This window comes from Oncorhynchus mykiss, chromosome 4, assembly GCF_013265735.2.
Source record: "Oncorhynchus mykiss isolate Arlee chromosome 4, USDA_OmykA_1.1, whole genome shotgun sequence".
In the NCBI taxonomy this organism is placed as follows: Eukaryota; Metazoa; Chordata; class Actinopteri; order Salmoniformes; family Salmonidae; genus Oncorhynchus; species Oncorhynchus mykiss.
Window position 1 is genome coordinate 24,332,999 of NC_048568.1, and position 17,735 is coordinate 24,350,733.

The window sequence follows — 17,735 nt, forward strand, 5'->3', positions numbered from 1 at the left end:
GTATGTTTACAATCAAAGTAACTGCATTTATCACTGTTTATATCCACTGTAACATCTCTCCTTTCACCCCTAACCTCTGACTTCTGCATGTGTCCCAGGGTTCATTGCAGGAGCAGGAGGACAGTGAGCCAGACTCCATCCTGTCCCAGAGTCCCAACATACAGGACTGGCTGTCCCAGGCCCGCTCCACACGCACACAACAGCACCATGACAACCTGCTACGACAGAGGGTAGGATATGACATAGCTCTTTCCTGTACATGCACTATACCGCTATACTGTACCATGACTCTACATATCTCCTTCCCTCTGGAGTGCGTATGGGAATAGTTGTCTTAAGTGGAGTATGTATCTGTGTTGGAGAAGTAAATGTACTGTGGAGGGTATGGAGCTGTGTGTATTCATGCTCTATTATTTTATTGTGTAGGAGCTGGAGGAGCAGCTGGCAGAGCAGAGAAGGCTACTGAAGTCTGTAGCCAGTGTAGGGGAGGAGATTCTCAGCCAACAGACCACACCCAATGGAGACAGGTACGCACGCACGCACGCACGCGCACACACACACACACACACACACACACACACACACACACACACACACACACACACACACACACACACACACTCTAATTGTTTTCTCTCTCATTCTTGCACTGGTCTCTTGCACTGTTTATCCCTTACTATTTCATTCACTCTCTCTCTCCCCTCTCTCTATAGTGAGGGAACGCCTGGTGTGTTGTTAGAGGCAGAGACCTTGACCCCTCATGACCAGATGAGACAGAGGTGGGAGAATCTGAGTAAAGACCAGAGCACCAAACTCCAGCTGTCTCTTAACTCCCTGGAGCAGGAGCAGCTCAGTCCGGTAAGGATGGCTTGGACATCTATTATCTTCGTATCTACAAAATACCTTACCTGTCTAAGCACACCTGTCCACATAGCATCTAATGTTATTCAAATACCTACAGTACAAACCATATTCCAACCAAGTACAGTAACCAGTACTAACTTATGGTGTGAGATTACGTCAGTATCTGACAGTCCTGTTTCCCCTCTCCCCAGGTGCTCCACAGGTCATGTGTGTCCAGCCCAGGGGTGGTGTTCAGGAGGGAGGCGCTGGGACAAGACCCTTACTTCCCCAGGGCTCTGTTGGAGGGCTGCAGCCAGACTCTAGAGAGGCTAGCCCAAGAGGTAATACACATACACCGACTGGGTGTATATAACATGAGGATGGAAGTAATACAGTCAACCAGTAATATATAGGTTTCCTGGATGTGTACATGAAAACATGGATTGACTGTGATTCAGTGAGAAGGATTATTTCTGTGATGAATTAGGCCTCTCTGGTTACATTAACGTACAGTAGCTACCTCCAGTAAATGATGTGGCTGTGCTAGCTTTAAATATGTTAGACAGTTAGTTAGTTAGTTAACGTGTAACATTAACATGACTCCTACGTTGTGCGTCCACAGCCAGAAGGCGTTGCTGACAATAAGCAGGACGGGCCCCGGGGTGTGTTGGTGCAGGAGGAGCTGTATGCGGCTGTGTCTGCAGCTTCGTCCTGGCTGGACAGTGCTGAGAACAACGTCCTCTCTGGTCCTGTGCTGCTGTCAGAGGACACTGAGACACAGCTCTCTAACCTGGAGGTAACCACAGGCAGAGGCAATCAAGCACATTACAGTTCTAGTAACCAACCAGCTAATAGACTTTATGGAGCAATACTCCCCACACACATAATATGAGAACATTCAGAGAACATTCCCTCTATACTGTATTATGAACTATATTACTGGGCTTTTGGCTGACCTCTTCTCCTTGTCCTCTTTCTCTGCAGGGCCTGAGTAAAGAGGTGAGGGAGGTGACGGGGGAGATGAGCAAGTGCAGGGAGCTGCTGGTAGGAGGAGGTGGAGCAGCAGGAGGAGGGAGGAGGATGTATGGAGGGGAGGAGCAGGCCCTGATGGAAGACACTTTGGATGGGCTGCAGGAGAGGCTGGGCCTGCTGGACCAAACCCTGGAGCAACACTGTGACTGTATGAGAGACCGACTGCAGGAACACACCGGCTTCCAGGTAGCTACTGTGCATGTGTGTGTTTGTGTTTGTTTGTTTGTGCGTGTGTGTGCGTGCGTGCGATATAAAGGCATGTCTACCATTTGTCATTGTCATCATTCCTAACCTTTGACCCCCATCTCTCCTGCCTCCTCTCCACCAGACGGAGCTGAGGCTGCTGTTCACAGCTCTCAGTGAGAGTAAACACCAGCTGCTGCAGAGGACGGCTGGAGCCATAGACAGGCCTGCACCCAAACAGATGGAGGTACAGTGATAGTAATAGACACACACACACACACACACACACACACACACACACACACACACACACACACACACACATTTAACACAGTCCTTTTTCATGAACAGACATTATCCGAGGTGGAGGATGGTCTGAGGGAGTTTGAGCAGAGAGTAGCAGAGCTCAGGAGCAGAGCGGAGGGACGAGAGCCTGACCAGATCTCCAACCAGGAGCTTCTCAAACTACAGGTAACAACACAACTCTCCTAATAACGCTGTCATATAACCTATGTTTAATATGTACTGTGTAATAAATTCTGTATGATTAAAACAGTCAGGGGATGAATTGTCAAAGGTTAAAAAGGGGGAAAGTACTGGTTGTGCAGGGGTGGTGAGGCGGTGCTGTGAATATGGGGGGTTTTATTAACAAGGGGTGTGCCGTAAGCCCCCATCCCCCTCATATCAACCCTAACTACTGTCTGATATCTGACCCAGGATGTGTAGGGTATGTTTGATGTATTATCTGTAACCCATGTCTATAGGATGCCTACGAGGAGCTGGTGTTGATGGTAGGCTCCAGGCGTAGCAGTTTGAACCACAGCCTGTCTCTGAAGGCCCAGTATGAGAGTGCCCTGCATGACCTCACAGACCTGGTCGACACCGCACAGGACAAGATGGCCGCCGACCAGAAGATGACCGTGGGCTCTGTCATAGAAGTGCAGATACTCCTGGACAAGCACAAGGTCGGGCCTTCAAAAAGAGAGTTTGGTGATATTACACGTTAAGCTGACAATAAATGTCCACACTCAAACATTATTGGGTGGGCTGTCACATTGTCATATCAGGGTCCAGAACATACTAATAACGTCATGGTGTTCTTTAGTGTTGCTTATTTTTAAGGTCACAATGCATTTTTCCACACTCAATTCATGACATTTGTCCTACCACATTTTCTCTTTCTCTCTCACCCTCCCACCCTCTCCTCTCCCCAGGAGTTTTTCCAGGGTTTGGAGTGTCATATGATCCTGACCCAGACATTCTACAGTAAGGTGAGCGGCCTGGTGGTCCAGAGGGAGAGCCAGGTCCTGGAGGAGACCCTGGCCCTGGCCAACAACGTCCTCAAACAGGCCCACCGTAGAGGGGTCGAGCTGGAAGGAATACTGGAGGTAAGAGTGGGATGGTGGAAGCACACAGTACCTGGTTGCTACTTAGGGAAGCAAGAGGAGAATGGTTACTGGCTACTGAAGGAGGGATTGGGTAATTGGTTTGGTGGACTGGTTCGATGGTTTGGTGGACTGGTTCGATATTTTTTTGTGGCTGGATGGATGTGGATGGATGGGAGCGTGAGCATGAGAGAGAGGGAGCGAGAGAGAGAGAGAGAGAGAGACTGTGGACTAGCTGAATGGTCAGGTTAACTGAGAGAGTGACTGATTTGTTTAATAATTTCCCCCTCTAGGTCAGTCATAGTAGATGACAACAATAAATTAACAGACCGACAAATTGATGAAATGATGAATGGCAAAGTGATTTGATGAACAGTCTAATATTAACCCCCCCCTTTCTCTCTGTGTTGTCTGTCTGTCTGCTGTCTGTCTGTTGTCTGTCCCAGTCGTGGAGCATGCTGGTGGAGGACTACCAGGCTCTGTACAGGCAGCTGGAGGCAGTAGAGTGTAGTATCCCTACGGTGGGCCTGGTGGAGGAGACAGAGGAGAGACTCAGCGACAGGATCACTCTCTACCAGGTACACAGCACACACCTCTCATCATACACACCTACTGATTGACCTGGCACAAGACCGATTATTTGTTGCAATGGAAATCACTAAAAACGTAACTGAATTCAATGTATCTCCCCCAAGGATACATGTACAGGTGTCCCCCAGGTATACATGTTTGTGTTCTCGTTGCACATGTTATTGAAACACCTTAGTATTGGGTACTGTGACTTACAGGTCATTGTTTTCTGATCTCCATACCTCTCACCTCTCCTCCTTCCCGTCAATAGCGTCTGAAGACCAGCCTGACAGAGCACCAGCCCCAGCTCTATCAGGTGATGGAAGAGGGGAAGAGGCTGCTGCTGTCTGTGTGTTGCTCAGACCTGGAGAACCAGCTCACCCAGCTAGGGGAACACTGGCTCTGCTCCACCACCAAGGTCAACAAGGAGCTGCACCGCTTCGATTCCACCCTCAAACATTGGAGCAGGTCAGAGGAGAGGGGAAGAGGAGAGGGAGAGGGGAGGCGGGAGAGAAGAGTGAAGAGGGGGAGAGGGGAGGGGGTGGGGGAGAGGAGGAGAGTGGGTTTTGTTTACAGTTTTTGCGAGGTTTTAGGCTGAATAGATACTGTATATCATAGAAGTTGTCATTGTGTTGTGTTTCTATGCTGTATATTATATTGCTAATTTTAACCATGTATGCCAACGGTTGAAGATACACTACAGTATGAGTCCAGACTAGCTAAGTACGTTATTTAAATATAATTGTAGAACTTAACATGAAACACTAATCCCAGAACTAAACATGATACACTCATCCCAGAACTAAACATGAAACACTAATCCCAGAACTAAACATGAAACACTAATCCCAGAACTAAACATGAAACACTAATCCCAGAACTAAACATGAAACACTAATCCCAGAACTAAACATGAAACACTAATCCCTGAGCTAAACATTTGCTGCTGTTATATCATGTGACCTTACAGGTACCAGAGTGAGTCAGCAGAGTTGAGTCAGTGGTTGCGGTCAGCTCTGGACCGTCTGGAGTTCTGGACCACACAGTCTGTGACCGTACCTCAGGAGCTGGAGACGGTCAGAGATCACCTGTATGCCTTCCTGGTGAGTGAGACTGAGAGACCTCAAGTTACACCAGATAGATAGGTCTACACATATCCCAGAGAAATGTATGCTGTAGATAGAACAAGCTTTTTCTTGGTCACGTCAGCTGACCAAGAAAACCTCTGGGTCCTATGTGCAGTCGTGTTCTTTACACCAACATGTGCAATGATCTAACAAAAGGAATGAAAGCTCACCTCCCCCTCACTCTCTCTTTCTCTCCCCCTGTAGGAGTTCTCTAAGGAGGTGGATGCTAAGTCGTCTCTGCGCTCCTCAGTGCTGAGTACAGGCAACCAGCTTCTGCGGCTGAAGAGGGTGGACACGGCTGGTCTGAGATCAGCTCTGGCCCAGGTGGACACCCAGTGGGCTGAGCTGTTCACCCGCATCCCAGTGGTACAGGAAAAACTACACCAGGTATGGGATCAGTCTAAAGTTTGTTAACTTGCTGCCATTGTTTAGCTTAATATGTAGAGTAACACATTTTGTAACTAATTCATAAGTTAGGAATGTTATAACTAAAGAAATGCCTCCTGCTGTGGTGTCTGTGGTGTCTGTGGTGTCAGTCCACTGAGAACTGGGAAATGGAGACATGACGTTGCCTTGTGTTTGTGCCTGCAGCTGCAGATGGAGAAGCTGGCGTCGCGTCACGCCATCACAGAGCTGATGAGCTGGATCTCTCTCATGGAGAACGTGATAGCGGAGGACCAGCAGAGGATCATGGGAGCAGTGGGGTCAGAGGTTGTTCAGGACTACCTACAGAAGTACAAGGTGAGATAGTGTAGTAGAGGTACTCCTCTCAGAGACATTGCTAAAACAAAATCAGAGCATCATTGTAATGATTTAAATGATTGTTTTGACAATTTCACTCTCTCTCTCTCTCTCCTTTATTATCGTTCACCCTTTTTCTGTCTCTGCTGTCCCTCTCTCTCCCATTACTCGATGTATCCGGTCTCTATACTTTCCCACATCTACCCACTCTCTCTGCCTTCCATCTCTCTCTCGCTCCCTCTTATCTCTCTCTCCCATCTCTCTCTCTCCCCCACCCTCCTCTATCTCCCTCCCATCTCTTTCTCTCACCTCCCCTCTCCCATTCCCCTGTCTGTCTCTCCAGGGGTTCAGTATAGACCTGACATGTAAACAGCTGACGGTGGACTTCGTCAACCAGTCGGTGCTCCAGATCAGTAGTCAAGATGTGGAGGGGAAGCGCAGCGACAAGACCGACTTCGCCGAGCGCCTGGGAGCCATGAACCGCCGCTGGCAGATACTGCAAGGCCTCATCATTGAGAAGGTAGCTACCCTCCCCTCCCCCATTGGTCTGGAGGAATTATGATTCTGAAAGCCTCCCCCACACCTTTTGGATAGATGTCATCAGTAACTGTTTGATAGCCCCACTTTTTGATAGCCAGAACAACAAGATTTAGGTGAAAGACAAGTCAACGATCTATGCGCCGATCTCTCAAGTTCATGCTTTGCCTTTCAGACATTGATGGCAGTTGTTGTTCTTGTTGTGTGACATGTCGCTGTGTGTGTACCCCAGATCCAGCTGTTGGAAGGCCTGTTGGAGGGCTGGATGGAGCATGAGAATGGTGTTCAGGCCCTGAAGACCTGGCTGACCCTGCAAGAAGACAAACTGAAGAAGAGACACAGGATAGATGACGTAGCATCGGTGCAGAATGCACTCAAAGACTGTCAGGTAGGGACAGAGATACAGCATTAACACCATTCACAATTTCCCATTAAACCTACAAGCAAATATTCTCTTCGCAGTAAGTTTTCTAACCTCAGATCAGTTCTAATTCATCTATAATATTTGTTTTCTTATGTTGTTTTTCTATTCCCTCTCTTTCTCTTGCTCAGGAGTTGGAAGAGTTAGTGAAGGAGAAAGAGAAGGATTTGGAGAAAGCTGAAGAGAGAGGGAGCGGACTCATCCAGGAAAAGAGGGGGCAGGCCTGCTCTGTTGTTATGGAGACCCTTAAAGGGTTGAACCAGTCCTGGGCCAACCTGGACAATATGGTGGGTTTATAGACAATTCTCCAGACTGATGCCATGACACTCACACAATTAATCTGACAGATTTTGTTTACATTTTAGGAACAGTTTCACTGCCTAGAGTACCATATCCAAATCTAACCTCAATTCAGACAGAAAACACCAAGTATTTGTTTAACCATTTATTAGAAAGTCAATTACAATACTTTAGGTCTTGGCGGTAGACTCTGCAGCTTCGGGGTAGCTCACTGCCATAGCAATGCTGAAATCATTACCATAACAACAAAGTACAGGCAGTGAGCTCGGTATAGCTTTATACCAATCCAACCTATTGGGAAAAGAGCAGAGCCAAACAGGTGGAGGCTGGCGTGGTGGTGGGCTAGCAGAAAACAGACAATGCATAGTGAATTACAGCATGTTACAGCAACAGCATGGCAGCAAAGAAACCCCAGAGCATAGTTGCTATCAGCTGATGCAAACACTCAGGTTTTCTGTCTGAACTGACTTCACTTCATTATAATCCCAATTTAACCCCCATGGCTTTCAGAGAATTCCCTGACAATAGTAAAAAAAACAAAATGTCGAACTTAATGTCCTCTCTCTCCGGCCCTCCAGATTGGTCAGATGAAGGTGAGTCTGCGGTCAGTGCTGGAGCAGTGGACTCTGTACCGCCGTGCTGCTGAGGAGATCAACGGTTACCTGATGGAGGGGAGGTACTCCGTGTCCCGGCTACACCTGCTCACAGGCTCCCTGGAGGCTGTACAGCAACAGGTGGAAAGCCTGGAGGTGAGACAACCGAAACACAACTACAATACAACCAAAACCCAACTAAAATACAACCAAAACCCAACTAAAATACAACCTCAACACACCCTGAGGTTGGAATAACATGGGAAACATTTTGAAGAAAAAAAATGGAAGAAAAATTCCTATGCAGAATGAAGGCAAGATTGTCATAGGAAGGCAAGAGGTCAAGATTGAAGTTAACTTGAGATTGTTGAATTGTCATGTTATAGCATTACAACATTTAGCCTGATAACTTGTTTGTAGAGAGTGAACAGATTCTCTGTATTTTATCTTTGTCATTGACCCGGCGCTATGTACCTGTTCAGAACCTGCAGGAGGAGTTAGACAAGCAGGAGAGCAGTCTGAGGAAGTTTGGCTCTGTCACACATCAGCTGCTGACAGAGTGCCACCCGTCTGTGGCAGACACACTGGACGGAGCCCTGCGGGACGTCAACATCAGGTGGGCATTGAAGAAGGGCTGCAGGGTAATGGGGATTTGGATCCCTTCCTGGGGCCCACTGTGAGCTAGGAATCTGGAATGTTATCACTTAGTATACACAGTAACGGTTGCTTATCTTAGAACAGTCTGTGACACTTGATGCAAGTGCAACACTCTTTTCGTTTCGGTGTCATAACTGCTCCCAGTTCAGATCCTAACTTATTATCTTCCTCTGTCTCAGGTGGAACGGTCTGCTGGAGCAGATCTCAGAACAGCTGAGGAGCAGCAAGGCTCTGCTGGGTCTGTGGCAGCGCTACACAGAGCTGTATGACCAGAGTGTCTCAGCTGTACACAAACAGGAGGAGAGGACCGACAGGCTGCTCAAGAGTGCCACCGACAGAGACGTCACGGAAGAGGAAAGCAACGCGTGGATTAGAGACTGCAGTGTAAGCAATGAATGCACCTAAATGACATACACTGAGCATACAAAACATTATGCCTTTTCTTTCTATGACATAGACTGACAGGTGAATCCAGGTGAAAGCTATGATCCCTTATTGATGTCACTTGTTAAATCCACTTCAACCAGTGTAGATGAACGGAAGGAGACAAGTTAAAGAAGGATTTTTAAGCTTTGAGACATTTGAAACATGGATTTTGTATTTGGGTCATTCAGAGGGTGAATCGGCAAGATAAACTTAGAGACGATCTGCCACACAGCAGTTTTCCTTAGATATACATTACAGTTTTGAAAGCCTAGCTTTTAGTGAAGAATGCAGCCTTGCTCTCATGTGAATAAGCATAGAAACGGCCTGTCAGCATGTTTCAAAGAAGTACCGAAGGCCCTATCCCTTCGGTAGGTGGGCCAAATTACACCCAGTGTGTCTGAATACAGACCCAGCGCACCATGACAAAATACCTTTCAGACTGCAGGCCTAACAGAGTGAGGGAGGCTGGCAGGGCTGGTGATACACAGTACAGTAGAAAACGGTTTATTTTCCGTGTTTAAATGATAGAAACTCCACAGTGAAGATGTAGAAAAGGGTTTCAGTTGCCAAGCATGGAGGACAGTAATAGTAACTTGTCTTTCAGAGAAGAAAAGCCCTCTATCGTTTAGTGATGCTATTCCATTTTGCCCTTTGACCTTACTCTTACAGAACCACGTTCACAGTATTTTGCCCTCTGACCTTACTCTTACAGAACCACGTTCACAGTATTTTGCCCTCTGACCTTACTCTTACAGAACCACGTTCACAGTATTTTGCCCTCTGACCTTACTCTTACAGAACCACATTCACAGTATTTTGCCCTCTGACCTTACTCTTACAGAACCACATTCACAGTATTTTGCCCTCTGACCTTACTCTTACAGAACCACGTTCACAGTATTTTGCCCTCTGACCTTACTCTTACAGAACCACGTTCACAGTATTTTGCCCTCTGACCTTACTCTTACAGAACCACATTCACAGTATTTTGCCCTCTGACCTTACTCTTACAGAACCACATTCACAGTATTTTGTCCTCCAATTTCAATCCTCATAGCTGTGTTGTTGTTGTTGTTGTGTAGGAGTTGCTGGGTGCCCAGGCAACAGTACAACAGTCTCTACTACAGCTGCAGCAGCTGGGGGAACAGCTAAAGACTCAGGTTGATGCCTCCTCCATGGCAGCCCTCCAATCAGACTGCCTGTCACTCACACATCGCCTAGCAACGCTGGAACACGCCCTGCACAGGCAGCAGGAAGTACTGCAGGTGGGTCATCTGTGCTACAGTGTCACAAGCACACTGTAGAGCAGTGTACACACGTACACATGTCCAAACACCCTTAATGTACAATATATACAGTAGATTCATACTTTTGTACCCCCTCTATTTCTCCCTCTCTCTAGTGTGGAGCTGATGACTGTGAGCGTTTTAAAGAGCAGTTGGACTCTCTGACCTGTCAGGCTGAGGAGGCTGAAGAGGTTCTGAGGGAGTCCGACCCAGTCGAAACACCGGACCACACTGTCATACAGAAGCGCATGGAAAAACTTAAGGTAAACATGTCTGAAAACTGAGCTGAACCTCTGTTGAATCCTTGATAACCCTATTGCTTCAATTGCTTCTATATTGCCTCTACTGTACTATAAATTCAGAACAAATCCCTTCCTCCCTCTCCAGAGCCAGATGTGTCAGTTGAGCAGCCATTCTCCTGATCTAGAGCGTGTGAACGAGCTGGCCTACAGACTGCCCCTGAACGACAGAGAGATCAAATGCCTCCAGAGCCTCAACAGAGCCTGGACCACCCACTCTGCACACCTGACTGAGAGATTCAGGTAGCTTCATTAACGTCTTCACATACAGAACAATAGTTACACATGCATTGCACTTATCAAGCCATTCCTATCTCATTGTGTGTTACCCTAAATTACTAACGATATGATGTAGGTTGAAAAACAAGAACTCCATGTTGCATGTTCATTATGTTGTTATTGTTCCACAGGATGGATAAAGGTGTTACAATCTGCTGTGTGACTGTGTGTATCTTGTGTCTCCCTCCTCAGTAAGCTGCAGGCGGTGTTGCTGCAGCAGCAGAGCTTCCTGCAGAAGTGTGAGGACTGGATGGACTTCTTGTCCCAGACGGAACAAAAGCTGGCCGCTGACACCTCTGGGAACTACCACAGCCTGCTGGAGCAGCAGAGAGACCACGAGGTGAGGATAGGAGGAGGGAGGGAGGTGAGAGGAGTGTGTGGGGGGGGCGGTCAGGAGAAAGGTTAGGTGCAGGGGGTGTATAGGCGTGTAAGCTGTTTCTCTGTACCGGTATGTTGATCTCTGTAAATGTTTCTGTATAGTTGTTCCAGACAGAAATGTTCAGCAGGCAGCAGATTCTCTACTCAATCATCAGTGATGGCCATCGCCTGCTGGACCAGGGACAGGTGGACGACAGGTAAGGAACACACACAAACACACACACACACACACACACACAAACACACACACACACACACACACACAATGGTTTATTTGGGGTAAATCTCTCTCTTTTTCCTGCAGGGATGACTTCAGCCTGAAACTGGCTCTGCTGGGTAACCAATGGCAGGGTGTTGTGAGGCGGGCCCAGCAAAGGAGAGGGATAATTGACAGCCTGGTCCGCCAATGGCAGCGCTACAGGGAGATGGCGGAGAAGCTGCGGCGATGGCTACAGGATGTGTCTCGCGACCCGGAAGTGCATCAACAGGGAGAGGCGGTGGCCTTACAAGAGGCCAGGACCATGTTGGACCAGATACAGGTGGGTGAAATAGACATACTTCTCTATGTAGTATATTGTGACCTGTAACTGGCAAAAAGCTTCAATAAAAGTTATAAGCGTTTCAGTGTTCACACAATGTTTTTGTATTGCTGAGGTTTAACAATGTAGTCAGTGTAATAACACATAGACTGGACAATAAATATAAATTCCATATAATTTCATTATACACTGCTCAAAAAAGTAAAGGGAACACTAAAATAACACATCCTAGATCTGAATTAATACTTTTTTCTTTACATAGTTGAATGTGCTGACAACAAAATCACACAAAAATTATCAATGGAAATCAAATTTATCAACCCATGGATTTGGAGTCACACTCAAAATTAAAGTGGAAAACCACACTACAGGCTGATCCAACTTTGATGTAATGTCCTTAAAACAAGTCAAACTGAGGCTCAGTAGTGTGTGTGGCCTCCACGTGCCTGTATGACCTCCCTACAAGGCCTGGGCATGCTCCTGATGAGGTGGCGGATGGTCTCCTGAGGGATCTCCTCCCAGACCTGGACTAAAGCATCCGCCAACTCCTGGACAGTCTGTGGTGCAACACATGATGGAGCGAGACATGATGTCCCAGATGTGCTCAATTGGATTCAGGTCTGGGGAACGGGCGGGCCAGTCCATAGCATCAATGCCTTCCTCTTGTAGGAACTGCTGACACACATCAGCCACATGAGGTCTAGCATTGTCTTGCATTAGGAGGAACCCAGGGCCAACCGCACCAGTATATGGTCTCACAAGGGGTCTGAGGATCTCAACTCGGTACCTAATGGCAGTCAGGCTACCTCTGGCGAGCACATGGAAGGCTGTGCGGCCCCCCAAAGAAATGCCACCCCACACCATGACTGACACACCGCCAAACCGGTCATGCTGGAGGATGTTGCAGGCAGCAGAACGTTCTCCACGGCGTCTCCAGACTCTGTCACGTCTGTCACATGTGCTCAGTGTGAACCTGCTTTCATCTGTGAAGAGCACAGGGCGCCAGTGGCAAATTTGCCAATCTTGGTGTTCTCTGGCAAATGCCAAACGTCCTGCACGGTGTTGGGCTGTAAGCACAACCCCCACCTGTGGACGTTGGGCCCTCATACGGTGTTGGGCCCCCCACCCTCATGGAGTCTGTTTCTGACCGTTTGAGCAGACACATGCACATTTGTGGCTTGCATCAAAAGTGACCAAAACATCAGCCAGGATCATAGGAACTGAGAAGTGGTCTGTGGTCACCACCTGCATAACCACTCCTTTATTCGGGGTGTCTTGCTAATTGCCTATAATTTCCACCTGCTGTCTATTCCATTTGCACAACAGCATGTGAAATTTATTGTCAATCAGTGTTGCTTCCTAAGTGGACAGTTTGATTTCACAAAAGTGTGATTGACTTGGAGTTACATTGTGTTGTTTAAGTGTTCCCTTTATTTTTTTGAGCAGTGTATATTTCCCACAATAAAGACAGTAAACCCAAACCTTCTCCCCCTAGTTGAGGGAGCGTGTGCTCCAGAGGCAGCAGGGTGGCTACATCCTGGCAGTGGAGGCGGGGCGGAGCCTGCTCCTGTCAGCTGACGCCAGGGCGGAGTCAGCCCTGCAGACAGAGCTGATGGACATGCAGGAGTGCTGGAGACATGCCAACGTCCGATTGGACGAACAGAAGAGAGAGCTGCTAAGCTTGCTCAAGGTCTGTCATTCCACAACCAACACACAACCAAACCACAACCACCACACAACCAAACTATATGCACCACACAACCAACACAAAACCAAACCACAACCAACACACAACTCAACCACAACCCAACCACAACCAACCCACAGCCAACACTCAACCAACCCAAAATCAACACACAACCCACAACGAACACACAACCAACACACAACCAACACACAACTAACCCACAGCCAACACACAACCAACCCACAACCAGCACATAACCTACATTTAACCAGCACACAACCAACATACCTAGTTATTATGGCCATTGAATTGTTAGAACATGTTTTTGATGTCCCAATACCTTGGCATCGGGTCTATGAACGGACATTTTAAACAACAATTGATACATCAATCTGTTTGCTTTTATATAAAATACTTGCTACAAAAATAATGCTTAATATATGGCTCATTGAACAGTCAGCATTGAGCTGCCTGCCACAATAAATTGTGTTTTCTTTCTGGTACTGTCCATCGGTGGCTCGATTTTGGAGCTAGTTCCAGGAATGAACATAATATCGTGGTTCAGATGGACCTGCAAACTGTATTGTTAGGGGATCTGAAAAATCACCATCAGTCAAGGGGAAATATCAGTATACTTTTGGGTAAAGTACAGTGCCTTGCGAAAGTATTCGGCCCCCTTGAACTTTGCGACCTTTTGCCACATTTCAGGCTTCAAACATAAAGATATAAAACTGTATTTTTTGTGAAGAATCAACAACAAGTGGGACACAATCATGAAGTGGAACGACATTTATTGGATATTTCAAACTTTTTGAACAAATCAAAAACTGAAAATTGGGCGTGCAAAATTATTCAGCCCCCTTAAGTTAATACTTTGTAGCGCCACCTTTTGCTGCGATAACAGCTGTAAGTCGCTTGGGGTATGTCTCTATCAGTTTTGCACATCGAGAGACTGAAATTTTTTTCCCATTCCTCCTTGCAAAACAGCTCGAGCTCAGTGAGGTTGGATGGAGAGCATTTGTGAACAGCAGTTTTCAGTTCTTTCCACAGATTCTCGATTGGATTCAGGTCTGGACTTTGACTTGGCCATTCTAACACCTGGATATGTTTATTTTTGAACCATTCCATTGTAGATTTTGCTTTATGTTTTGGATCACAAATCTGGATTTGGATTTGGAAGACAAATCTCCGTCCCAGTCTCAGGTCTTTTGCAGACTCCATCAGGTTTTCTTCCAGAATGGTCCTGTATTTGGCTCCATCCATCTTCCCATCAATTTTAACCATCTTCCCTGTCCCTGCTGAAGAAAATCAGGCCCAAACCATGATGCTGCCACCACCATGTTTGACAGTGGGGATGGTGTGTTCAGTGTGATGAGCTGTGTTGCTTTTACGCCAAACATAACGTTTTGCATTGTTGCCAAAAAGTTCAATTTTGGTTTCATCTGACCAAAGCACCTTCTTCCACATGTTTGGTGTGTCTCCCAGGTGGCTTGTGGCAAACTTTAAACAACACTTTTTATGGATATCTTTAAGAAATGGCTTTCTTCTTGCCACTCTTCCATAAAGGCCAGATTTGTGCAATATCCGACTGATTGTTGTCCTATGGACAGAGTCTCCCACCTCAGCTGTAGATCTCTGCAGTTCATCCAGAGTGATCATCGTGATCATCTCTGATCAGTCTTCTCCTTGTATGAGCTGAAAGTTTAGAGGGACGGCCAGGTCTTGGTAGATTTGCAGTGGTCTGATACTCCTTCCATTTCAATATTATCGCTTGCACAGTGCTCCTTGGGATGTTTAAAGCTTGGGAAATCTTTTTGTATCCAAATCCGGCTTTAAACTTCTTCACAACAGTATCTCGGACCTGCCTGGTGTGTTCCTTGTTCTTCATGATGCTCTCTGCGCTTTTAACGGACCTCTGAGACTATCACAGTGCAGGTGCATTTATACGGAGACTTGATTAGACACAGGTGGATTGTATTTATCATCATTAGTCATTTAGGTCAACATTGGATCATTCAGAGATCCTCACTGAACTTCTGGAGAGAGTTTGCTGCACTGAAAGTAAAGGGGCTGAATTATTTTGCACGCCCAATTTTTCAGTTTTTGATTTGTTAAAAAAGTTTGAAATATCCAATAAATGTCGTTCCACTTCATGATTGTGTCCCACTTGTTGTTGATTCTTCACAAAAAAATACAGTTTTATATCTTTATGTTTGAAGACTGAAATGTGGCAAAAGGTCGCAAAGTTCAAGGGGGCCGAATACTTTCGCAAGGCACTGTATTTATTTTTAGGGTAATATTGGAGGACATTTTGGAGGGATGTATTGCAAAAGTAAATAGCAAAATGGAATTATACTGGGAACGATGGGTTCATCTGTGGACATCGGAGGGTTGGAATAAAATGAATGATGGATTGAGCGCTGTGGGTGAAAATACAGCACTTGAAGAAAGAGGAAAGTAGGATTCAAATATAGATTTTACCTTTTTTAGCAGGGAGTTTTAAGGGAGCCCTGCATATACAATTTCATAGAACAGAAAAATTGTATACACTATAAAACAAGTCAAATACAGCACAACACAAATTGCACAGACAAACATAAATATGTACAAAACACAATCAACTAAAACAAACTCATTCTTCATTATAACATTCCTCTGTCCACTCTCTTAGCCAAAGGAGTCTCCAGAGTTAACCAACCCTGTTTGATAACTTGTAATTATAAATCTTAATATCGAAGTTCGGTAAGTCGGAAACTTGTGGAGCAGGGCTTTGTAAACAAAAATAGCGTAATGATGTGATCTACGTGACTTCAAAGGGGACAAGACAACCTTTTGGTAAAGAATACAGTGATGAGTAATACAACTGTATCCTGTGATAACACAAAAGGCTCTATGAGAAACAGCATCCAGGGGTTTAAGAGTAGTGGCAGCTGCACTTTGATAAATAGTATCACTGTTCTCAAGACCAGGTAGAAAGGTTGACTGCACAATATTCTTCCTGCTGACTAGAGAGAGACAAGATTTGTTTCTGTAAAAAAAGCCCACTTTAAATCTTAATTTGTTAACAAGCTCATTCGTATGCTTTTTAAACAATAAATCATTGTCAATCTAAATACCAAGGTATTTGTATGCAGAGATTATAGAATCATCTGATGAGTGAAGATGTAATTCATCTGAAACAGTCTTACAAGAACTTGAAAACAACATGTATTTAGTTTTGCCCATATTAACCACAAGTTATGCTTCCTGCACAGCTACAAAAAGGGACTGTAGCTTTGTCACAGCCAGGTCAGTAGTCAGGGTAGTGGGACTGTAGCCTTGTCACAGCCAGGTCAGTAGTCAGGGTAATGGAACTGTAGCCTTGTCACAGCCAGGTCAGTAGTCAGGATAATGGCACTGTAGCCTTGTCACAGCCAGGTCAGTAGTCAGGGTAATGGGACTGTAGCCTTGTCACAGCCAGGTCAGTAGTCAGGGTAATGGGACTGTATTCTTGTCACAGCCAGGTCAGTAGTCAGGGTAATGGGACTGTAGCCTTGTCACAGTCAGGTCAGTAGTCAGGGTAGTGGGACTGTAGCCTTGTCACAGCCAGGTCAGTAGTCAGGGTAATGGGACTGTATTCTTGTCACAGCCAGGTCAGTAGTCAGGGTAATGGGACTGTAGCCTTGTCACAGCCAGGTCAGTAGTCAAGGTAATGGGACTGTATTCTTGTCACAGCCAGGTCAGTAGTCAGGGTAAGTGCTACCAAATAATATAATCTGCATGTACAATGAACTGAAATATAAACGGAACATGTCAAGTGTTGGTCCAATGTTTAATGAGCTGAAATAAAAGATCCCAGAAATGTTGCACAAAAAAGCGTATTTCTCTAAAATGTTGTACACAAATGTTTTTATATCTCTGTTAGTGAGCATATATCATTTGCCAAGATAATCCATCCACCTGACAGGTGTGGCATATCAAGAAGTTGATTAAACAGCATGATCATTACACAGGTCCACCTTCTGCTGGGGACAATAAAAGGCCACTTTAAAATGTGCAGTTTTGTCACACAACACTATGCCACAGATGTCTCAAGTTTTGAGGGAGTGTGCAATTGGCATGCTAACAGCAGGAATGTCCACCAGACCTGTTGCCAGATAATTGAATGTTAACTTCTCTACCATAAGCCGCCTCCAATGTCATAAAAAAAAAAAACGGTAGTATGTCCAACTGGTCTGACAACCGAACACCATGTGTAACCACGCCAGCCCAGGACCTCCTCATGCAGCTTCTTCACCTGCAGGATCGTCTGAGACCAGCCACCTGGACAGCTGATAAAACTGTGGGTTTGCACAACCAAAGAATTTCTGCACAAACTGTCAGAAACCGTTTCATGGAAGCTCATCTGCGTGCTGTCATCCTCACCAGGATCGTAACCAGTGGGCAAATGCTCACCTTTGATGGCCACTGGCA

The 17,735-nt window shown here is 46.0% G+C and overlaps 1 protein-coding gene across 1 annotated transcript in view; it reads left to right on the plus strand.

Moving 5' to 3' along the window:
- syne1a (spectrin repeat containing, nuclear envelope 1a) overlaps nt 1-17,735 on the plus strand; it is a 212,702-nt gene that overhangs the window by 149,034 nt on the left and 45,933 nt on the right. The window contains exons 99-126 of the mRNA XM_036975988.1: nt 99-230; nt 427-527; nt 714-858; nt 1,056-1,184; nt 1,466-1,639; nt 1,828-2,061; nt 2,204-2,305; nt 2,410-2,529; nt 2,823-3,023; nt 3,273-3,446; nt 3,890-4,021; nt 4,285-4,481; nt 4,984-5,116; nt 5,345-5,527; nt 5,732-5,881; nt 6,225-6,401; nt 6,651-6,806; nt 6,971-7,126; nt 7,718-7,888; nt 8,215-8,348; nt 8,569-8,773; nt 9,898-10,080; nt 10,218-10,364; nt 10,489-10,643; nt 10,872-11,019; nt 11,160-11,254; nt 11,362-11,596; nt 13,092-13,286. Of these exons, the coding sequence (XP_036831883.1) occupies nt 99-230; nt 427-527; nt 714-858; nt 1,056-1,184; nt 1,466-1,639; nt 1,828-2,061; nt 2,204-2,305; nt 2,410-2,529; nt 2,823-3,023; nt 3,273-3,446; nt 3,890-4,021; nt 4,285-4,481; nt 4,984-5,116; nt 5,345-5,527; nt 5,732-5,881; nt 6,225-6,401; nt 6,651-6,806; nt 6,971-7,126; nt 7,718-7,888; nt 8,215-8,348; nt 8,569-8,773; nt 9,898-10,080; nt 10,218-10,364; nt 10,489-10,643; nt 10,872-11,019; nt 11,160-11,254; nt 11,362-11,596; nt 13,092-13,286 (4,464 nt within the window). The remainder of the gene's footprint in view (nt 1-98; nt 231-426; nt 528-713; nt 859-1,055; nt 1,185-1,465; nt 1,640-1,827; nt 2,062-2,203; nt 2,306-2,409; nt 2,530-2,822; nt 3,024-3,272; nt 3,447-3,889; nt 4,022-4,284; nt 4,482-4,983; nt 5,117-5,344; nt 5,528-5,731; nt 5,882-6,224; nt 6,402-6,650; nt 6,807-6,970; nt 7,127-7,717; nt 7,889-8,214; nt 8,349-8,568; nt 8,774-9,897; nt 10,081-10,217; nt 10,365-10,488; nt 10,644-10,871; nt 11,020-11,159; nt 11,255-11,361; nt 11,597-13,091; nt 13,287-17,735) is intronic.